Source organism: Chelonia mydas, chromosome 3 (assembly GCF_015237465.2).
Source record: "Chelonia mydas isolate rCheMyd1 chromosome 3, rCheMyd1.pri.v2, whole genome shotgun sequence".
Classification (NCBI taxonomy): domain Eukaryota; kingdom Metazoa; phylum Chordata; order Testudines; family Cheloniidae; genus Chelonia; species Chelonia mydas.
This window is the reverse complement of record NC_057851.1, coordinates 159,388,219-159,408,930: the sequence shown is the minus strand read 5'-3', so window position 1 is coordinate 159,408,930 and position 20,712 is coordinate 159,388,219. Positions and strand designations below refer to the sequence as shown.

General features: G+C 41.5%; 1 protein-coding gene across 1 annotated transcript in view; it reads right to left on the bottom strand.

Annotated features, from left to right (window-relative positions):
* Window positions 1-20,712, bottom strand: part of USH2A (usherin) — a 571,481-nt gene that overhangs the window by 324,025 nt on the left and 226,744 nt on the right. The window contains exons 27-29 of the mRNA XM_027827110.3: window positions 15,536-15,739; window positions 15,274-15,354; window positions 11,254-11,439 (exon numbers count right to left, since the gene is read on the bottom strand). Of these exons, the coding sequence (XP_027682911.2) occupies window positions 11,254-11,439; window positions 15,274-15,354; window positions 15,536-15,739 (471 nt within the window). The remainder of the gene's footprint in view (window positions 1-11,253; window positions 11,440-15,273; window positions 15,355-15,535; window positions 15,740-20,712) is intronic.

Here is a 20,712-nt window from a genome sequence, read left to right as displayed (position 1 = left end):
GGATGATATAGAAATCAGAATCTCTTAAGGGTGAGTGGTTAGGGCCTTCAACTCCAGTGGTAGGTCTCATTTAGGGAAGATTGGGCTGGGCTGGGCTGAAGACCTTTATCCACACCTTTTTGGAGAAAGTCCAAGATAGCTGGAATTCCACTTAGCATTGTGCTCCTGGCACCAAAGGCTGAACTTGGTCCAATTGAAGGAATAGGCTTTTATTGTGGAGATTCACCTGGATGTGAGCAAAGTCCTGATCACTTTGGAAGATAGGTCTAGTACTGCTAACACTTGCCTTGAAGAGAGCCTTGGAGAGGAATGTCTGGTCTGGGTAGCAGCTGTAATGGTAATTCCAGTTTCAGCTTTATCAGATCAGAGAGTGGAGTTATCACAATCTCCTTTGCTTGTTCCTGCTTAATTTTTGGATTACTTGCCCTATGAGAGGGAAGGGTGGGACTGCATATAGCAGACCTTGTGGCCACTTGTGCAACAGGGTATCTGTTCCCATAGATTTGGGATCCATTTCCTGTGTGAAGTATTTCAGCTCTTTAATGTTTTTGAAACTTACAAACAGATCAACCGAGCGGAAACAACATCTTTGAGTTCAGATTGAAAACTTGCTGGTTCAGCTACCTTTCTGATTTGTTGACTATGTGTCTGCTTTCTGATTCAGCTCTCTTTTTATGTGTATCACTTTAGGGAAGGTAGGGTCTTTTCTGCCCATTCCACTATCTCCATCAATTCTGCATGCAGAGCTATACTAATTTTTCCTTCTTGGATGTTTATCACAGAATCATAGTGTTACAAGGGATCACAAGGGTCATCTAGTCTAACCCCCTGCCAGGATGCAGGATTTGTTGTGTCTAAACCATACAAGACAGATGGCTGTCCAGCCTCCTTTTGAAAGTGTCCAGTGAAGCTGTTTCCACAACCTCCCGAGGCAGTCTGTTCCATTGTCCTACTGTTCTTACAGTTAGGAAGTTTTTCCTGAGATGTAATCTAAATCTGCTATGCTGTACTTTGAAACCATTCCCTCTTGTCCTGCCCTCCGTGGCAAGAGAGAACAACTTTTCTCCATCTTTTTTATGGCAGCCTTTCAAGTATCTAAAGACTGCTATCCTGTCCCCTTCTTAATCTCCTCTTTTCCAAACTAAACATACTCAGTTCCTTCAGCTTTTGCTCAGATGGCTTGCATTCCATCCCTTTGGTCATCTTTGTCACTCACCTTTGGATCCTTTCCAGTTTCTCTATGTCCTTTCTGTACACTGGTGACCAAAACTGGACACAGTACTCCAGCTGAGGCCTAACCAGTACCAAATGGAGTGGTATTTTCACCTTCCATGACTTGCATGCTGTGCTTCTGTTAATGCAACCTAAAATTTGTTTTTTTTGCAACAATACTGAATTGCTGACTCATATTGAGATTGTGATCCACCACAACTCCCAGATCTTTCTCAGCAGTGCTGCTGCCAAGCCAGTTATCCCCCATTCTGCATTTGTGCACTTGGTTATGTATGCAACCCTGGTTGTATTGTCTGACTGGATCAGGATTTGATTGCACTGAAATCTCCTGAGAGCCAACTTGACAACTCTGAGCTCTAGGAGATTGACAGTGTGTTTCCTCTACTTGGCACTTCAGGCACCCTGCACCATTCTGGGTCCTAAGTGCGTTTCCCAACCTAGCAAGCTGGCATTGGTTGTGAGAACCAGAAGCCCTGGAAGACATATGGGAAGTCCCTTCCCAGGGATTGTCCACCATGCTAGAAAGCCAAGTTTCTGGTTCAAGATCACTACCTGATCTTTCATGCATTCTTGGGAGTAGTCCCGTACTTTAAGAAGGAAGGCTTGAAGATGCCTGATGTAGGAACCTGCCTATTGGGTGACACTTATGCATAACACCAGGAGACCCAGTAGCTGAAGGCACTGAGCTATGATTGGTTTGGCGCACTTGTGCGGGACGGGGATAACATCCTAAACCTTTTGGAAACTGTTGTGTGATGGGTAGATCTTTGCCACCAAGGTGTCTACGTCCACTCTCAGATGGGTCATCAGTGGGATCAAGGAACTTTTCTTGAGGTTCATCATAAAGCTGTGGGTTTGCAGGAGGTCCACAGTTTACATTGTGATGGTGTGCACCATAGGCTGGGTCAGAGATCTGATTAGAATGTCAACCAGAAAAGGGTATAAGTGAGTCCCCTGTCACAAGAGTCTGCCTATGACCACTGCCAGCATCTTCATAAAGATCCTTGGGGCCAAAACGATACCAAATGGGAGGGTTCAGTCCAGGTAGTTCTCTGTGTCACAAGCAAATTTCAGAAGGCTGGAGTGGCACAAATGGATGTGGATGTGGAGATATGCATCCACCAGCTCCACTGAGATTAGGAGACCCCCACCCCCACCCCTTAACACAGGAACGACACCGTAGAAACTAGGGTCTCCATCCAGAAGTTTGTTTTCTTCATTCACTTGTTGAGCCTTTTGAGATCTAGAATGACTCTGACTCTCCCTGTGCCCATCCAAATGATGAAGAAAACAGAATAGAACCCTGAGAACCTTTTGTCTGAGGGAATTCCTTCTATCACTCCTCTGTACAGGGCATTGGAGATTTTTTTTCCTGATCGATTTGCGCTTGGTGAGATCAGTGGAGATGGGGGACTGGATGAAGAAAGGATGTGGTGGAGCCCATAGCTCATGGGACTATTCCTGATATACTATTTTTCTCACCTATTTGTCTGTGGTCAATATAAACCATTCTTCCAAGAAGTGGGAAATTCTGTGTCTGAGATTCAGTTCTGGGTGAAGGCATATCTGCTCATTTTCAGGATGGGCTCTTGAGGGTTGCAGGACCACCTCTGGGCTTTATCCTTGAGCTCTGTCTCCAGGTGCTTTACCTTGGAATATCTGCTATTCTTCCTCTGGTACTTCTGTGAGGAAGAGGGACAAAGGGAGTGCCTGAAGGCATGTTTGTACTCCTTCCTGAAAGCCCTTGTTGGAGAAGGGAGGGACTGCTTAGATTTAGCAGCATTTTCTGCTACACTCTTATTTATTATTTCTCCAAAGAGGAGAAACCCTGTGTACCTGAAGGCCACAGGACTTGCCATGCCTGAATGTCTACCTTCCAGGGACAGAGCTATATTTGACTCCTGCCCACTGAGCTGGATGCCATGGCCCTGGCCAAAAACCTCATTGCATCCCTTGAGGTGTCAGCCATAAATGCTATTGCCTGGGAAATTTTCTTGAGAATGGCGCTTAAGTCAGTGTGATCCCTGTGCTTCAAGGCCCTGAGGTCTTCCGACCAAGACAGGGAAGTTTTCGCAAAGCATGTAGCTGTGAGAGAGTCTCTGAGGAAGCCTCCAAAGCCCTTCTAAGAGTGATCTTCACTTTCCTATCTGTGGGGTCCTTGGGAAAGAACTTCCTTTCAACTGGAATAACCATATCTCTTGCTAAGGATGCTACTGAGGCATCACTCTTTGGGATCTCAGTACAGTAATAAAATATTTTGGCCCCGGTAGCTTTTAAAGTCCAAGTCATGGCTATTAATGTGCTTACTCTTGTCTGATTTTCTCCACTCCTCTCTAATCACATCCTCAAAGGAAGAGTGCAGGGGAATTGCATTCTGAGGGGAGATATTTACTTTGAGGCTTGTCCCTCAGGAGCCTGCTCAGGCTGGATCTGAATCATGGACACAACCTTTTTGCACCAGGCTTCAAACTTTGTGTGGGGAAAACATTTTTGCTGAATTTTCCCAGAATTCTTTTCATAGTCAGAACCCAAGAGCTCTCCTTCCTTGTTAGAGATGGAGGAGTTGGAGTCAGAGGACAAAAAGTCTTTCTGGATTTTTTTTCTGTAGTGCTTTTTCTTTTCTTACTTCCTCTTTCTGGATTTTTGATTGTTTTGTGCTCTTCACAGACTCCTGTGAAGGCCTGGCTAGAATGGGATTTCTTGCAGCTTGCTTCACACAGAGCATAAAGACCTCTATAGAATTCTCTCTCCAACTGTTCACTATCCTAGGGGGACCCAACATGCCTGTCCAAATCAGAGCCCTGTACCCAAGCAGAGTTAGGGTTGGCTGGCTGGGAGCAGACAAAGCATGATTTGCCTTCTGCTGAGCATGAGAAAACTGCTTCACATATAGAGCTCTTCTTTGATTTTGCCCAGTGCTTGTGTGACTGCTCTGCCATGTCTGAGAAGGGGCAGGGAAGGCCAACGGGGAGGTGCTGCAGTGGAGGCTCCAGGTGACTATGACAATTGTCCTGCTCAGACCCTGGACCAGGAGGAGAAGAGGAGGCTTGAAGCAAAACAAAACGCTGAAACAACCTGAAAAACTGCCAGAACAATGAAGTTGAAAGAAAAGGGATGGGACCTTTGTGAACTACCACTGTTTGCTGCCAGAGAGGCAGAAGATCTGGTGGCAAGCAGAAGAAGGGGACATGGCCAGTACAAGCTGCTCTGCAGCTTTGAACCTCTTCTGGTAGCTGCAGAGAGGGGAGAGGAGCAATGTGTAGCAGAATTGTGGGAGATGCTGGGCCGCAGAACCATCTTGTAGCTGGATATAGCAGGAACCATTGAGATAATAGATTCATCCACATGGGGATGCGAAGAAGCAATGAGATCATTCCAGATGGTCCAAAAACAGGACGGTCCAAGGCCAAAAGAGAGTCATTAGAATTAGTTTTTCTTTCTCTTACTTGCCTTAGTGTTCTGGTTACCAGGGGAGGAAAGGGAGATAAATCCAGCAGACCAGGATTTCAACTGTGTCTCCTTTGAGAAAGGTCCTATATTCATATTCTGAATTTCTGTGGAAGGTTGTGGAATGCAGACTGGAGGAGACTCCATTCTGCAGGTCCAGTCATTGCCTGCTGGGTGCCAACGAATCTGCCTCTATAAAGAGCTTACAGCCTAAACTGATGCCAGATTTTATTCTGCCCCTCTTACTAGCAACATCATGCCATTTTGTTCTGTTGTAAACACCTTGTTTGTTCTCACTGGCCATAGCAGTAATGTAACTGTCTATCACCAAAATGTGTTGATGTATCATATATTATTTCAGCTAGGGTAAGGAGAGCTAGCCAAGTATCCCAGGGCTCCAACAAATGTATATTTTGATTTGTCTCATCCTGGTGCTATTGACCCTGAACAACATAAAGTGACAGGTAAGTTACCAAGCCAAATAAGATGGCATCCTTGGTCACCATCTCTTGGTTCAGTTGTCTTATTGTGTGTCCTTATTTCAAATGGTTTATGGCTCTGACTTCTCCTTTCTGAGATGAAAGAAAAACTGTTTGCGGTTTGGATGATAGTAGATTAGAGTTCAAGGGCTTTTTGTTTCTAAAGAGTCAAGAGTGGGAATTTGGGATTGTATTGTGGAGAATTTGAATCTGTAGGATTATGCTCATCTTGAGACATGGTTTACATTTGAGTTTAGCTTGACATTTTCTTTTGTTGGAGAAGAGATGCACCAGACTCCTTAGGGGCGCAGACACCTGGACCAGGCTTTAGGGAAAGCACGTTGAAGGTTGATAATGCCAAAGGCTAGTCCAGATCCCGAGAAGATAAGAGTGGGGTCTACCTTTAAAAAGCTTATGGAGATGCTGCAATCTGTGCTGAAGACAGGATCCCTACATGCACAAAGAAGGGAGATGGAGGGAATGAGGACAAGGTAGGAAGGCAGACCCAAGAAAGAGTCATCCAAAGGTCCAGCACTACTACTACAAAGGCTTCAGAAGTAGGGTCTAACCCTGTGTTAGAGTTATAAAAGCATAACAAAATTATCTTTACTAACAAAGTATTGTTCACCATGTGGAGTATCCTGTAGCCATTGGTTGAGGCAGACAAGTCAAGGGGCTATGCCAAGCCTGCATCAGTGCTAGAAAGGAAAAAGGCTGCATCGGTGAAGGTTCTGTATGCAGATTCAGAGGCTGAGAAACTGCAGGTGTACTCGATTTGGCCTGGGGCTGACTGAAGAGACAGGGCTGGACCACAGCTAAAGTTGGAGAGATTGCTGGAAATGGCTGAAAAAACCTGTCAGAAAGAGGCAAGCTTAGAACATGCAACTGGGCCTTCCTGGAGCCTCCCACTGGAACTGCACTGCCACTGCTCCCCTCTCGAGCTGCTGTATCTTCCTCTGTGTTGTTGGTGCAGGGAAAATCCTCCCAGCTGGAAGCTGAAAGAGACGCAATCATGGACAGAGATGAGGGAGCTGCTGTACCATCTCTGTAGCAGGAACTAGTGAAGGAGGTATTAATGGGACTGTTTGCAGAAAAGAAATCACCCTTGGAGCAGGAGCAATGTTTCTCCTGTAAGCAAGACTGAAAACTGAGAAAAGGTGACATCTTCTGGATTTTCTTTTCACTTTGGAGGGATCCCCTGCCATCTTGGGGCCCGGGCCAGAAGGACAGCTGCTGCATGCTGTGGAGCCAGACACACATGAAAGGCCTGAAAATTTCCAAGAAAAAAAATGCCTTAAAAGGAAAGTCTTGAGATAAACAAATTTTGAGTCTTGCCTGAAAATGTAAAGGGTCTTCTCTGCTCTGTGACTCAGAAGCCCACTTGCTGAAGCTGCCAGGAGGCAGAACAAACTGGGCACTTTCACAGAAGAAGATCCAGACAGGACTGACAGGTCTGATCCTACCTTCTGAAGCTGTTGAGCAGAGGAACATGCATTATTGTAATGATAAGCTTGTATACAATGGACGAATGCTATTTCACCACATTTATTTAAATGCATTTTATGTGTATGATTAACCAAACTACTCAGTTAGTTACATTATTAAGAAAATTAACACTCTGGGGGGCGGTAGAGTGAGTGGGTAGAGTGTGGTTCACCACCTCAAAACAGAGATGGGTTCCTGAGTTGCAAAACTGAGAACTGGATTTCCTCAAAATTCAAGCATGTTCGTATCTTGGGCTTTGATTCAGTTCCACAGAGCCAGCCAGAGTTACAATCTGGGTTCAATTCCTCCCACCCCCGCACAATATTAGGGGTTATGTGGATCTAGCATTTTGGTATGGGCCTTCCTCTACCTATTGGTGGTGCTCCACACTTCCCTGGGGTAGCCTGCGGTTAAACTCATACTCAGATACTCCCCTTTTCCAGCCCAAAGAGCTAGTAGCAGCATGGCGGCTCACCTTTACATTCAGTTTTAATAAGGGTCAAATCAACAGGATTTGAAGGCAGATGTGTCCAGCATGCATCATCATGAATAACTGTGGTGATGCCATGGCCCTCACATGCTGCAGTGATGAGTACAGTTTGAGAACATGAATAAAACGATAGGGAAACTGACGTGTGCAACTCTTGACAGGATCCCAGGTTGGCTTTCTGAATATTACGATGGTCCCCAAGCCATGAAATGGCAGGAAGTAGGAAGACTGCATATTGAGCAGCCATTTTATTTGGCTGAGTTCCACAGAGAGGCTCTCTGAAGGTGCGTGTGTTTGGCAGAGGGGTGGGAATTCCTGTTAAGCTGAGAAGTAAGGGGTTCAAGAGCTTTGAACCCAAGTAGTTTAATAAATAGCTTGTTTCTGGTATTATGTTTTGCTTAAGCTAGTCAGTTAAGCATAAGTCCACACACCTGGCCTCCATTCAAAGTCCCTTGTTCTGGGGGCTGTCATGGAGGTGATGCAAGGCTGGCTAACGCAACCCTGAGTCCATCAGGGCTCCTGCTGTATCCAGAGTATTCCTGTTGGGTTCCCCTTATGTGTTCTATAGCCACCTTGCCTCTATCAAGGTAACAAAAAGATGGCCACAGGGCAATGCTGAATTGGGCCTTAACCGTTAGTTACTTTTTTCTTATCTTCTTATATTGCAGCATTATAATATCTCTTCAAACAGAGATTCCAAACTCCAGATAAACAACTCATCCTGTAAAAAGGCTTATCCTGATCAGTCTCCAGTCATTGTTTTTCAGTAAACAAGAATGTGGTTGTAAGTCCTGCAATTTTTCTGACAGACCAGTTTTCTAGCAGACTGCAGCATAACTGCAATTAAAACCACCTTCTGTTGTGAGGTAATGAACCACTCTCTATCTCCTGTCTATTGATATCCTAATAAAGCGCGCACACATTTAAATCAACAAGAAGTTAGCTATAGGGAATCGGTAAACTATTTGTAGACTCCAAATTTGGATTTTGTTAAAAAAAAAAACACCACTTTTTACAAAACTAGTTACATAGAAACATTTTAATTAAACTGCAAGTTCCTATAAGTACAGAGCTTGTTTTATTTCTGTGTCTTTGAAGTATCATGTCTGTAATTTGGTGCTGTACTACTGATAAAATCATAAATATTTTCAATATCGTTTCAATAAAAACAGGATTTTTAAAAAATATAAAAACTTCCCTAGTGTTATGAATATCAAAGAAGACTCTACGCCCAGCCCGCAGAACCAAAAAGCAACACTGATCTGAAACAAAAGTGAAATTGGTAACGTCTAGTTTCAGTGTCCATGATGAGTGATGTGCAAAAAGTAAACCGAGAACATAAATGGTGAAAAATATGAGATTTGAAAAATTGTGTGTTTTTACCATCCAGCCATCATAACATTTATTTTAATTCAGAAGTTTTATTTTGATAGTGCCCCTTTACATTAATTTCCCTGAGTCATTTAAAACAATACAAATATTTGCAAATAAAATGAATCTACTATGGAAGAAGCATGTACATTCATGATACAGTGGAACCTGCTTTTATGGCTTGCTGCTATCTGAGGTCATTTGTGTTAACAGCCAGCAAAATCTCAGTCCCTGTGAGACTTCCTATCTTCTCCATATTAACTCACACATTAGTAGGTGGCCACCTGCCTAACACATTTTCAGCCACCTGCAGATCTGCCCAGCTGTGTAAACTGCATTGCAATCAAGCTGGTGAGGCAGCCAGAAAGAGAAAACTTTGAGATTATGTATTTTAAAAAAAAAGATGTAAAGAATGTTACTTGGCTCAGTTGTGATCTATGCATACTGCCCTATATCCGTGGGAGCTCAGAGAAGCACTGTGCTTCATTAGAGCACAATACTTCCTGGAGCTCATGGGAGTGCTGGAGAAGCACAATCACTTCACCACCTGTTAGGACCCATCTCTCCTGAGTTGTCTAGTACCTCTCTGCGGTACTTACATAGACCCTATTATTGGTATCTGAACACCTCAATCTTTAATGTATTGATCCACACAACACCCCTATGAGGAAGGGAAGTACTGTTTTTCCGTTTTACAGGTGAGAAACTGAGTCAGAGAGAGACTAGCCTAGCACCATAACCACTGGACTAATCTTGCTTGCACAGTTGTTGCTCAGGTGAATGCAAAGTTTCTATGAATTCAGACCCTTTACGGGAGTATCCTTGCACTTTTCCCCTTCTGAACCTGCACAGAGGCCAGGCATAATCTTGAAAGTAATGTTTTATATTCACATTCTAAGGCTTGCAAAAGTGCAAGTGTATTAGCAGTGCATGGGTGAAAGTTGTCTGAATGGTCTTTTTCTTTATGTCTTACTGTATTCAATAGCTACCTATTATAATGCACAAAAGACCTGAACCCTAAAGTGGCAACCTGTTAATAGATTTCAGTGTATGTATTTATTTCATATATTTTTATAATAAAATAGTTGCAGTTCCTATACTGTCCCTCTGCAACATAAAACCATGCCTTCTCACTTCTGCTTCACACAAGTAATATGTCAATAGTTCTTATCCATTCAGCATGATGTTAACCCTTTCATATCTGACACAAAATTAAAATAGCATTAAGACAACAAATCAACCGAGTCATTTTTAATGCTTGTCAAAATTATTCATTGTGAATAAATTATCTGATTAGTTTAGCCCTTTTTATATTTTTCAGTCATTTGTGAGTGGACCTTGATTTCTGCTAATATATTTGGTACTGCCTTACATCTTGGATAATTTTCAGCCATTAGGATAATTAATTAAACAAATAAATAAAACACAATAACTATTATAGTCACCACACCACCCACAAGTAATCAAGAAACTTCAACTCAAAGAAAGTAAAATATGTGCACGTTGTCTTTTAAATATACACACTCACACACATTATATGGTACATATGCAGTACACAAAACGAATATATTTAGGCAGAAACGTGAAGCACATATTAACTGGGTTTGAGGAAAGCAGCAGTAGTATATTGCCCGAGGAGAAGACACTTCCTGAGATTGCGCTATAACATCCAAAGCTGAGCCAAACCAAGCCTTCAACTTTGGGCAACATGTTACTGGCATTTTTTTTTAAATTGTGATTAATTATATCATTAATTTTAGGGAATTTCTAAACAAATCCCATTCATTACACTCTGGAAAATTAGATTTTTACTACTTCCCTCCTAAGTCTTCACAGACCACATAGTTCAGAGGGTCATCTGTTGCGTACTCTCTTCCCTGCCAACTGAGGAGTTTGGCTCAAACAAGGGACCAAGTCTTCAACATATAACACCAGGGAGAGAGCGGACTATGCAGTGGAAAGGCATCCACTTAGAGAGGGGATTCTACTGGCAAAGGGAAAAACAGGTAGCCAGCTCCAACATAGACTGCCAAGGAGAGAGGGTCCCCAAGTCTCCAGTGATCATTTTGTAGCAGAAAAGATTCCAAAGTTTTTCCTCACACCCCAACCAGCTCTCCTCTTAGAGGCTGCTGAGAAGAGCCCCAGCCTGTAAAAAAAAAAAAAAACCACTCCCATCCAATAAAGCTGCTTCTGCCCCACTCCCAATCCTGAAGAATATTCCTGCCACTGGCAATCAATCAATCAATCAATCAATCAATCAATCCTTCATTCAGTAATGGCTCGCCCTGCAAAGTGCAGATGCTCCAGCCCAGTCTACCAAAGCACTTAAATACATGCTTAACTTTAAGCATGCGAGTACTCTCACTGAAGTCATCAGGGTTACTCAGATGCTTAAAGTGTTTGCAGGATTGCAGTACCATGCAGGATCAACCCCTAAGGGACTCGGAATGGCAAGAAAAGGGAGAGAGAAAAACTACTAAACACAGTCAAACAAACACAGAATGACTCAATGGCAATAGAATGACAAAAATGGATTTGGGTAAAAATACCTTCCAGCTTTCGGGCTACATTTTATTTCTATTGCTCTTGAAGTAAATCAAAATTTCTACACACACTATTTAGGCCATTTACACACAAAGATGGATATACTACACAGTATCCAATTAATATTTTTCAGCTTGACAAAATAAGATATATACATCTTGTTTTATTACATCTCCCTTCAAACTAGTAGTTAGCAACATTTACCTGTGAGCATAGTAGTGTCAGCAAACTCAGCACTGATGATGGGTACACTGGGACCATCCTCATTGTATGCTTTCAAAATGTACTTCTCAATTACACCTATGACCCCAGCAGGTTTGTCCCAAGTCACCTCAATGCTGTAACCATTTATGCTGTGAATTCTTGAGGGAGTTGGCACATTTTCTGGGACTGTAGAAGGATAAAATAGAAAATAGAGAAAATGGCAGTTCTGAGAAGACTATTGCCCCTATTCTTCACTTTTAATGGCTGCAGTAAATCAGACTGAACCATTAGCATAAATACAATTTATTAGAGTTGTAACTTTTCAGCATTGATTTAATATGACTGCACATCTTGAGCCATTCAGTTTAAGCTATATTTCAAAACCATCAAAACTCCATCTACATAACATTCTTTCTTGTCTAGTTCAGGTTTTCCAAAAACATTTAATGTATCAAATGTGTTTAAACATCACTCATAAGAAGGAGGTGGATTGTAGGCAGCTAACAAGTTCAAGCAATATAATGATGTAACAGAATGAAGCAAGAGGATTAGACTGTTATTATACATAGGGGTTTGGCACTTATCTCCCGGGTACATCATCCACTAAACATCACAAATTTCAAAGTAGCAGCCGTGTTAGTCTGTATTCGCAAAAAGAAAAGGAGTACTTGTGGCACCTTAGTGACTAACAAATTTATGTGAGCATAAGCTTTCGTGAGCTACAGCTCACTTCATCGGATGCATTCAGTGGAAAATACAGTGGGGAGATTTATATACATAGAGAACATGAAACAATGGGTGTTACCATACACACTGTAACGAGAGTGAACACTTAAGATGAGCTATTACCAGCAGGAGAGCGGGGGTGGGGGGAACCTTTTGGAGTGATAATCAAGGTGGGCCATTTCCAGCAGTTGACAAGAATGTCTGAGGAACAGTGGGAGTGTGTGTGGGGGGGAAATAAACATGGGGAAATAGTTTTACTTTGTGTAATGACCCATCCACTCCCAGTCTTTATTCAAGCCTAAGTTAATTGTATCCAGTTTGCAAATTAATTCCAATTCAGCAGTCTCTCGTTGGAGTCTGGATTTGAAGTTTTTTTGTTGAAGAATTGCCACTTTTAGGTCTGTAATCGAGTGACCAGAGAGATTGAAGTGTTCTCCGACTGGTTTTTGAATGTTATAATTCTTGATGTCTGATTTGTGTCCATTTATTCTTTTACGTAGAGACTGTCCAGTTTGACCAATGTACATGGCAGAGGGGCATTACTGGCACATGATGGCATATATCACATTGGTAGATGTGCAGGTGAACGAGCCTCTGATAGTGTGGCTGAGTGATTAGGCCCTATGATGGTGTCCCCTGAATAGATATGTGGACACAGTTGGCAACGGGCTTTGTTGCAAGGATAGGTTCCTGGGTTAGTGGTTCTGTTGGGTGGTGTGTGGTTGCTGGTGAGTATTTGCTTCAGGCTGGGGGGCTGTCTGTAAGCAAGGACTGGCCTGTCTCCCAAGATCTGTGAGAGTGATGGGTCGTCCTTCAGGATAGGTTGTAGATCCTTGATGATGCGTTGGAGAGGTTTTAGTTGGGGGCTGAAGGTGATGGCTAGTGGCATTCTGTTATTTTCTTTGTTGGGCCTGTCCTGTAGTAGGTGACTTCTGGGTACTCTTCTGGCTCTGTCAATCTGTTTCTTCACTTCAGCAGGTGGGTATTGTAGTTGTAAGAATGCTTGATAGAGATCTTGTAGGTGTTTGTCTCTCTCTGAGGGGTTGGAGCAAATGCGGTTGTATCGTAGAGCTTGGCTGCAGACAATGGGTTACTTTTTTTCAGTCCTTCCTTAAGCAGGAGTACCCAACTCTCCTCTTTCAAACTGGGCTGTATTAGTTATTCCCTCACTTTTTCCTTAACCAGGAGCCTCCCCAGCTCTCCTCTCTGGAGCTGAGTTGTGGGCTAGCCAGCTCTAGGGCCTTTGCCAGCTTCTCCCTTAGCTGATCCCTCTTCCTTAAGGGTGCTGAGCAGGCCAGTCTTTCCCTGCCAGTGTCTCCTGGTGTCTGCCCTGCTATAAGGGACCAGGCAGCATTTATGCTGGTCCCCTTCTTGCAGCTCCCTGGCCCCAGGTCTTTAAAGAAACAGTAACGGGATTTCCTCTCATACACTTCTTACTTTTAGGATTGCTTCCTCTCTCCCAATATCTCCCAGGTAACTTGTATCTATAATTGGACCTTTCAGACTCTTAAAGGTCCATGCCACATGACAGGGCAGGCTGAGCATTAGGCCCCACAACCATTAAGGCGCAGACCACCCCATCACATATGAAAATAAATTAATAATTGCATATGACTGTCAGAAGTAAAAACTGAGCTTGTGCAAGGCCTTTTGCATTAGCCTTGCTTTTAATCACTTCAGATGATTTTAAAATAAAGAGAATAAAGATGTTTAAAAGAAGCTGAAAGGCAACCTCATGTACACATACAATCCCTAATAAAAATTCATCCCATTTTCCATAATCTTTAAGTATTTATTAGATATTGTTATACCAAATAACGGGCTGGCCAGTAACGACTTCATCACAGGTGACCACGCAAGGGATGTAGCGGAAATGCCCAAGGAACACTACGGCAGGATGGTGGATGGCGAGTTTGCTGTAAATGCATGTAGACTTCTAAGGCCTGTCAATGAAGATCACTCTGCTTTCCCTACATCAAATATCCTCTTTGTAGTGACCTGATTGTTTAGACTCATTAAATAAATGCAACCTTTGTTGGCGGCGGGAAGGACCCTCGAATGCTAAGTGTAAAAATGTTTGAATGTTTGTGGTTCCTATGGAAAGTAACAATGTGATACTCTAGGATAGCTTTAGGTTACTGAGAATACACCAATATATTGATTTTATTAGTTCTGAAATATAGCACAGGGCAAAGTAAGGTACAAGATAGCAGATGGTCTTTTCATAAGGGACACAACAAACCTGACTCAAAAATAATTAAATAGTGCAATTATTCTCCAGCCCTTGGGAACATGTAGCTGCTCAGTGTTGTGGTCAGATTGTAAATATAAATTTATGGTAAAACTTACTGTGGCCAGATAATTCATATAAAAATGGCTGTATATGCTGTCTTCTGGGTGGAAGACAAAATGGTGACATTAAGCTGCATAAGCAATGTATTTGAAAGTCAAATATTTACTCTGGGGAACATGTTTAAAGCATCTTTTGCAATGCAATTATAATATAAGTATTTTTTTTAAAGAAGAGTTTGGTATAATTGGAGAGATCATACAGAAATGCTGTCTGACCATCTTCTATCAATAGAACTCTCTGAATTGTTGGAGTTCAATTTGGATCTAATTCATAGTGCTAGCAGTCTGTGGGCACATATTTCACAGTGTGAGGAATCTTCAGAAAATTACTAGCTCAACAGGGTATAAAAAAGCCTACTGTACAAAAAGGGAAGCGCCTCTAAATTTCCTCCATGAAATTTAAGGAGAGGTTAATCTTTTTGCGTGAACACACACATCTGTGCGACCCATCATGAACAGTAATACCAACTAGGCACTATATTTTTGCTTTGCAATGCTTTTCGTGAGTCCTGGGTGGCCTTGCACTTTAACAATCGTCATCAGATGCCTTTTTTCTAGCAGACGTGTAATTTGACTAGAGGTTTAGATTTACATATATCAGCATAAACTGGTTGTGTAGCTTATATTCATATATGTTCATGCTAAGATAAAGCAAATCAACGTTTTAAATCTCTTTGATTTTACACAATAAATATGGTGTATTATAAGTAGAATACACCTTGAAATATATGGTGAAAAATGCCTACTTGTGCATTTTATAGCTACAATAACATATTGGTACGTTATTAATCCAAAATGTCAAGAAATTTTGGTTCCCCTTAAAATATTCTGCAATTTTTACTATTTAATTAAAATTCTCATCGTGGGATTTTTTCCAGCAAACAGCCGAACATTAGGTAACTCATAAAACATAAAATAGATACATGTAGAAATTATGTTTACCTGATTCTCTTGTCCGACTACGACTCCAGACGCTAGACACTGATCCTCCTTCATTTGAGGCAACCACTCTATACAGGTATTCTTTAAAAGAAAAGAAAAGAAAAGAAAAGAAAAGAAAGAAAGAAAGAAAGAAAGAAAGAAAGAAAGAAAGAAAGAAAGAAAGAAAGAAAGAAAGAAAGAAAGAAAAAGAGTGAACCCAAGAACACATTAATGCAGAATGAAATAAAAGTGTAGCATTTCATTTAAGGACCCAATGTGTTACCTGTAAACGGCTGTAGACCACTCTCATAAACACTCTGCTCTTTGCCTCGGTAGACTAGGATGGAGTCATTTCCCCTGCAGTTAACAGCACTGTCAGTTGATAGGCATCCATCCAGATTGACTCTGACAGCACTGCTGGACACAGATGCCAAGTTAACGACAGCACCTCGTGTAAATTCAACATCCTTCATGCAACCACCGAAACCTAGCAAATAGTAAGGGATTAGTATCACATAAAGGGCTTCAGTCTTTAATTAAGAATCATTTTTTGTTCCTTGCGATGCTACATTTTCTGTGATAAGAGGAGTTAGGTGTAAATGTTAACTTTCAATTTATGTTTGAGAAATGATTATTTCCCCCCCCACACACACCTTTTACATATTAAGCTGGTAAGGACTCCTAATGTTCCAGTGTTGAATTCCTGCCACACTGAAGTATATACTTATTATTAAACATTCCACTCTCTGTGGAAAAAAAAACACCCAAACTTTATTTTGCCTCATCAGTCCATATGTTCAAAAGTATTAACATAAAATCAGTACCTAATACTGATTTTAAGTTTGGGGTCAGCCTTTGCATGTCATATTTAATAAATCTGCATTATATTCTCAGACACTTGAGCTAAGAAAAGCCTATGGACAGCAAATATACTTGAGTATAGAAAAAACATCAGCATAACAGAGATTATCATAACTAGAGCATACTTGGTACCTCATTCACAAACATAGCATAAAACATAACCCAAGACCTCCCAATCATAGGCAAAATCGTAAGTGGCTTGAACACTAGAAATGTGGCTTATTACATACATTACAAATGATTAAATATAGTTATTCACAATAGGGACATTTTAAAATAGCGTAGTTGTACAATTTTCTAGTAAATTTGATGATTTAATTTACAAAGGAAATGCACCTCTTCATAAAGTGATGCAAAAATAGTACTATGATTAGGGCCCTACCAAGTTCATGGCCATGAAAAACGTGTCATGGACTGTGAAATCTGGTGTCCCCCCATGAAATTTGGTCTTTTGTGTGATTTTACTCTATACTGTACAGATTTCATGGGGCGTGGGGGGGGAGACCAGTCTTTCTCAAATTGGGGGTCCTGTCTCAAAAGGGAGTTGCAGGGGGGTCACAAGGTTATTTTAGGGGGGTTATGGTATTTCCACCCTTACTTCTGCACTGCCTTCAGAGCTGGGTGGCTGGAGAGCAGCGGCTGTTGGCCAGGCACCCAGCTCTGCAGTCAGCAGTGCACAAGTAAGGGTAGCAATACCATACCATGCCTTTACTTCTGCACTGCTTCCTTCAGAACTGGGCAGCTGGAGAGTGGTGGCTGCTGACTGAGGGCCCGCTCTGAAGTCAGCAGCTCAGAAATAAGGGTGGCAATATCATGCCATCCTTACTTCTGCACTGGTGCTGGCTCTGCCTTCAGAGCTGGGCTCCTGGCCAGCAGCTGCCACTCTCCAACTGCCTAGCTTTGAAGGCAGCGCCGCCGCCAGCAGCAGTGCAGAAGTAAGGGTAGCTGTACCGCAACCCCCCCTACAATAACCTTGCAACACCCCTCCCACAATTCCTTCTTGTGTCAGGACCCCTACAATTACAACACCATGAAATTTCAGATTTAAATAGCTGAAATCATGAAATTTATGTTTTTTTAAATCATATGGCTGTGAAATTGACCAAAATGGATCAAGAATCTGATAGGGCCCTAGCTATGAGCTGAATATGGTACAATAGCCAGTAGTTGGAATAATATAAAATAATATAATAACTGGAACTGAGACCTTGATTACTTTGAAAATTAACTCTGGAAATTAAAAAATAGATTGTTCATTCTCTCATACAACAGTAACTATAATATAGCTCTTGGGGAGAGCCCATATTTCTATTTAAGGTACTTTTATGGCTTCCATTACCATAGGATCTGAATGCCTCACAATCTAGAATTTGTTTTCTCCACTTTAACCCCCCTGTAAAGTTAATCTGAAGCACAGAGAAACTAAGGGCTTGTATACAGAAATATTTAGCTCACAGCAAGCTGGGTTCTGACTCTATCCCTCACATGCCTGCTGCACTCCAACTGTCCACTGTGGACCCTACTTTGATCTAGTCCTCTTCAAAACAGGATTAGATCAAAGCGCATTAACAAACTGTTAATGTGTGTCAGCAGCAACAGTTAGAGCATGGCAAACTAGTGAAGGGTAGATTCACATCCCAGATTACCGGCAGCTAAATGTTCATGCAGACAAGCCCAAAGTGACTTGCTCAGAGTCACAAAGGAAGTCTTTGGTGAAACAGGGAATTGAATCCAGGTCTCCCAAGTACCAGGCTAGCACCCTAACTACTGGACCACTCTTCCTCTCTATTTGTCATTGAGATAGTATTCCTTATAGCTCATTTTTAATCTAGTTATTAAATTACTTATTTTGATTAATTTAGTGCTGTTGAAAGGTGCAAAATCAACAGCCCTGGAAACTGATTTCCTTTTGTTTATCCTAAGACAGTTGCAGCTCAGAAAATGATAGGGTAAGCTGCCATAAACATCCCCATATTGATCTGTCCATACTGCCTCCAAAGGTGAGATAATCATTCATGGATTCTAACTGAACTTCCCAACAAGGCTTGTAATAAATGACAATTGTCATAAAGTTTTGTGAGGTGGATACCTTATTTGTGATGGGGAACTGAACAATGCTCAGAAACTTATGTAAAACAGACCATTGAGAAATCATCAGTTGGTAATAACATTTGATCAGTATCAACCTGGGACAGTCTCCATAACCCATTGCCATTCTCTGAAGCCATCTAGGCTCCCATGTATATCACAACAATGAAAATTGGAATTGAATGCAAAGTTGTACTTTACAGTAGATGATATAAAGTACAAAACACGAAATCAACACATCAGGATCTACTATTGGCAATGTATCATTCTGCTGATTATAAACATAAGTCTTCAGCTTCTTTCAAATATGAATTACATTAAGAGAAACAAACAGTAACACACATTACAATACTTTCTAGATTATGCGTCATAAACATTACCTAGAAACATGCCATTTTAGTCACATTTTCTCTTTCTGACAAATGCTTCTGTGACAATCAGTGTCCAGACACCCCCAAGGGGAGAACAGGGAGGTTGAAACCCAAAGAATAAGCAGCTGAACCAACTTATTTTATAAAATGTTATTGTGCTATAAAAATGTGTTGAGTAAAATCTTTTATGAAAGCTTGTAACTTTCTAAGCTTAAGAATCATTATGAGCTATGTATACAGCTTAGAACTGGGCTCCTAAACTTTGGCTCCACTTCACAAGAGGACAGTGAGAGGCACTTCCCAGCCAGGTGTTTCCACATAATCAGCTCCAAGTAACTACCTCCTGTTTAGTCCAGGAAATAACAAGGACGAGCCATTAGAGTGAATGGAAAAATGTTGAGACATCCCAGCTCTCAAGTCAAGTGGGGGTTTCCACATGCTGAATAAACATGAGTCACCATGGACTGAGGCCTGGTCCACACTAGGAAATTAGGTCAGTATAACTACATCACTCAGGGGTGTGAAAAATCCACACCCCTGAGTGACACAGTTAAACTGACTTAACCCCCAGTGTAGACAGTTCTATGTCAAGAGAATTCTCCCCTTGACCTAGATACTGCCTCTCAGGGAGGTAGATTACCTATGCTGATGGGAGAACCTTACAGCTGCAGTCTCTACAGTGTAGATAAGCCCTGAGAGAAAGGGGTTGGGAAGCCTTTTAAAAGCAGGCTTGTGTCTAAGGTTTTGCATCCAGAAACTGAGGAACAGCCTCTAGGCATGAAGCTGTCTGTGAAACGCTGGATTCCCGCTACAGTTAGGGGGTATGCTGGGAAACTGTTCAAAGGCAGCCAGTAACTTGTATTAGAAAAGGGATTTTATCCAATATGGAAGTGTAAAGCTTGAGGTTATGTCTTTATGTCTGTTTGCTGTATAACTTGTATACATTTGCTCACCTTCACCACTTCATCTTTGAATCTGTGGTTTTTCTACTAAATAAACCTTTTGTTTATTTTTACCCCAAGCAGATCTGTGTTGTACATACTGAGTGGAATGTGGAGGCCAAAGTAAGCTGATATCTGGGTGGCTGGTTTCACATCTTCAGGGGTGACAAATCAGAGGAGAAAAGTCCAAATGCCTGGTAGTTAAGAACTCAGGAAGGTTGAATCTGGGGAGACTTGAGACTAGATGGGCTATTGGTATCATCCTGCAAGATGAGACTTTGTGCTTGTGGGCAGGCTATTGGTGTCAAGGATCTGAACCAAAGCAGTACAGCATTAACACACCCCGAGGTTACACGGCGGGCAATAACAAAGCCTTTTACTGTTCCTTGTGATTCCCAAAACATCACATATTCTCATTCCTATTGGTCACACTGATAGGCTACATTTGGGAACATGATAAAGTCAAACAAGTTAAAAAAATATGAATATGGCCAAAATTTTCCAAACATGAGTGCCGAAAGAGGCTAATTTCAATCCACATTTGGGCACCTAAATAGGTGGCTTGTTTTTCAGAAGTACTGAGCACCTGTAATTCCCATCTCAAGTCAGTGAGGATTCAGCACTTTTGAAAATCAGACCAAATTTATTGAGGTGCCTAAATGTATACTTTAATAATGTTTAGCCCTAGACGAATTGTTGATAGATCCCTTGGCTACAGGAATTGGGAGTGCATCAACTCAGAAGTGATACCATCTGGTAAGATATAGCATTAATGGGACATGAATAATGGCTAATCCTTTTGGGCCAGAAAAATGATGTGTATAGGGTCTGGGGTACGTTATAATGTATTATGATGCCTACAGCGACTGAATACTAGAAAGAACATGTATTCATTACTTGTGAATCCTAGTGCTTTGGATTGATTTGAACCTTTCCATATCTGTGAATTCATAAAGCTTGAAAAAACTGTCTGCCTAATTTACTTGAATACAGATATTCAACATCAACACATGTATTTACCCCACTTGAGATGTTCAACACCGAATACTAACATTAGACAATTCACATATAATCTACTGACTACCATTTTATTGTTTATAATAGATGAAAATAAATTATGAATAACTTTATAAATAATGGTTTATTTACAAAGACCTTGTTAAACAAAACAAAAAGAAAGAAAAAAGAAAACAAAAAAA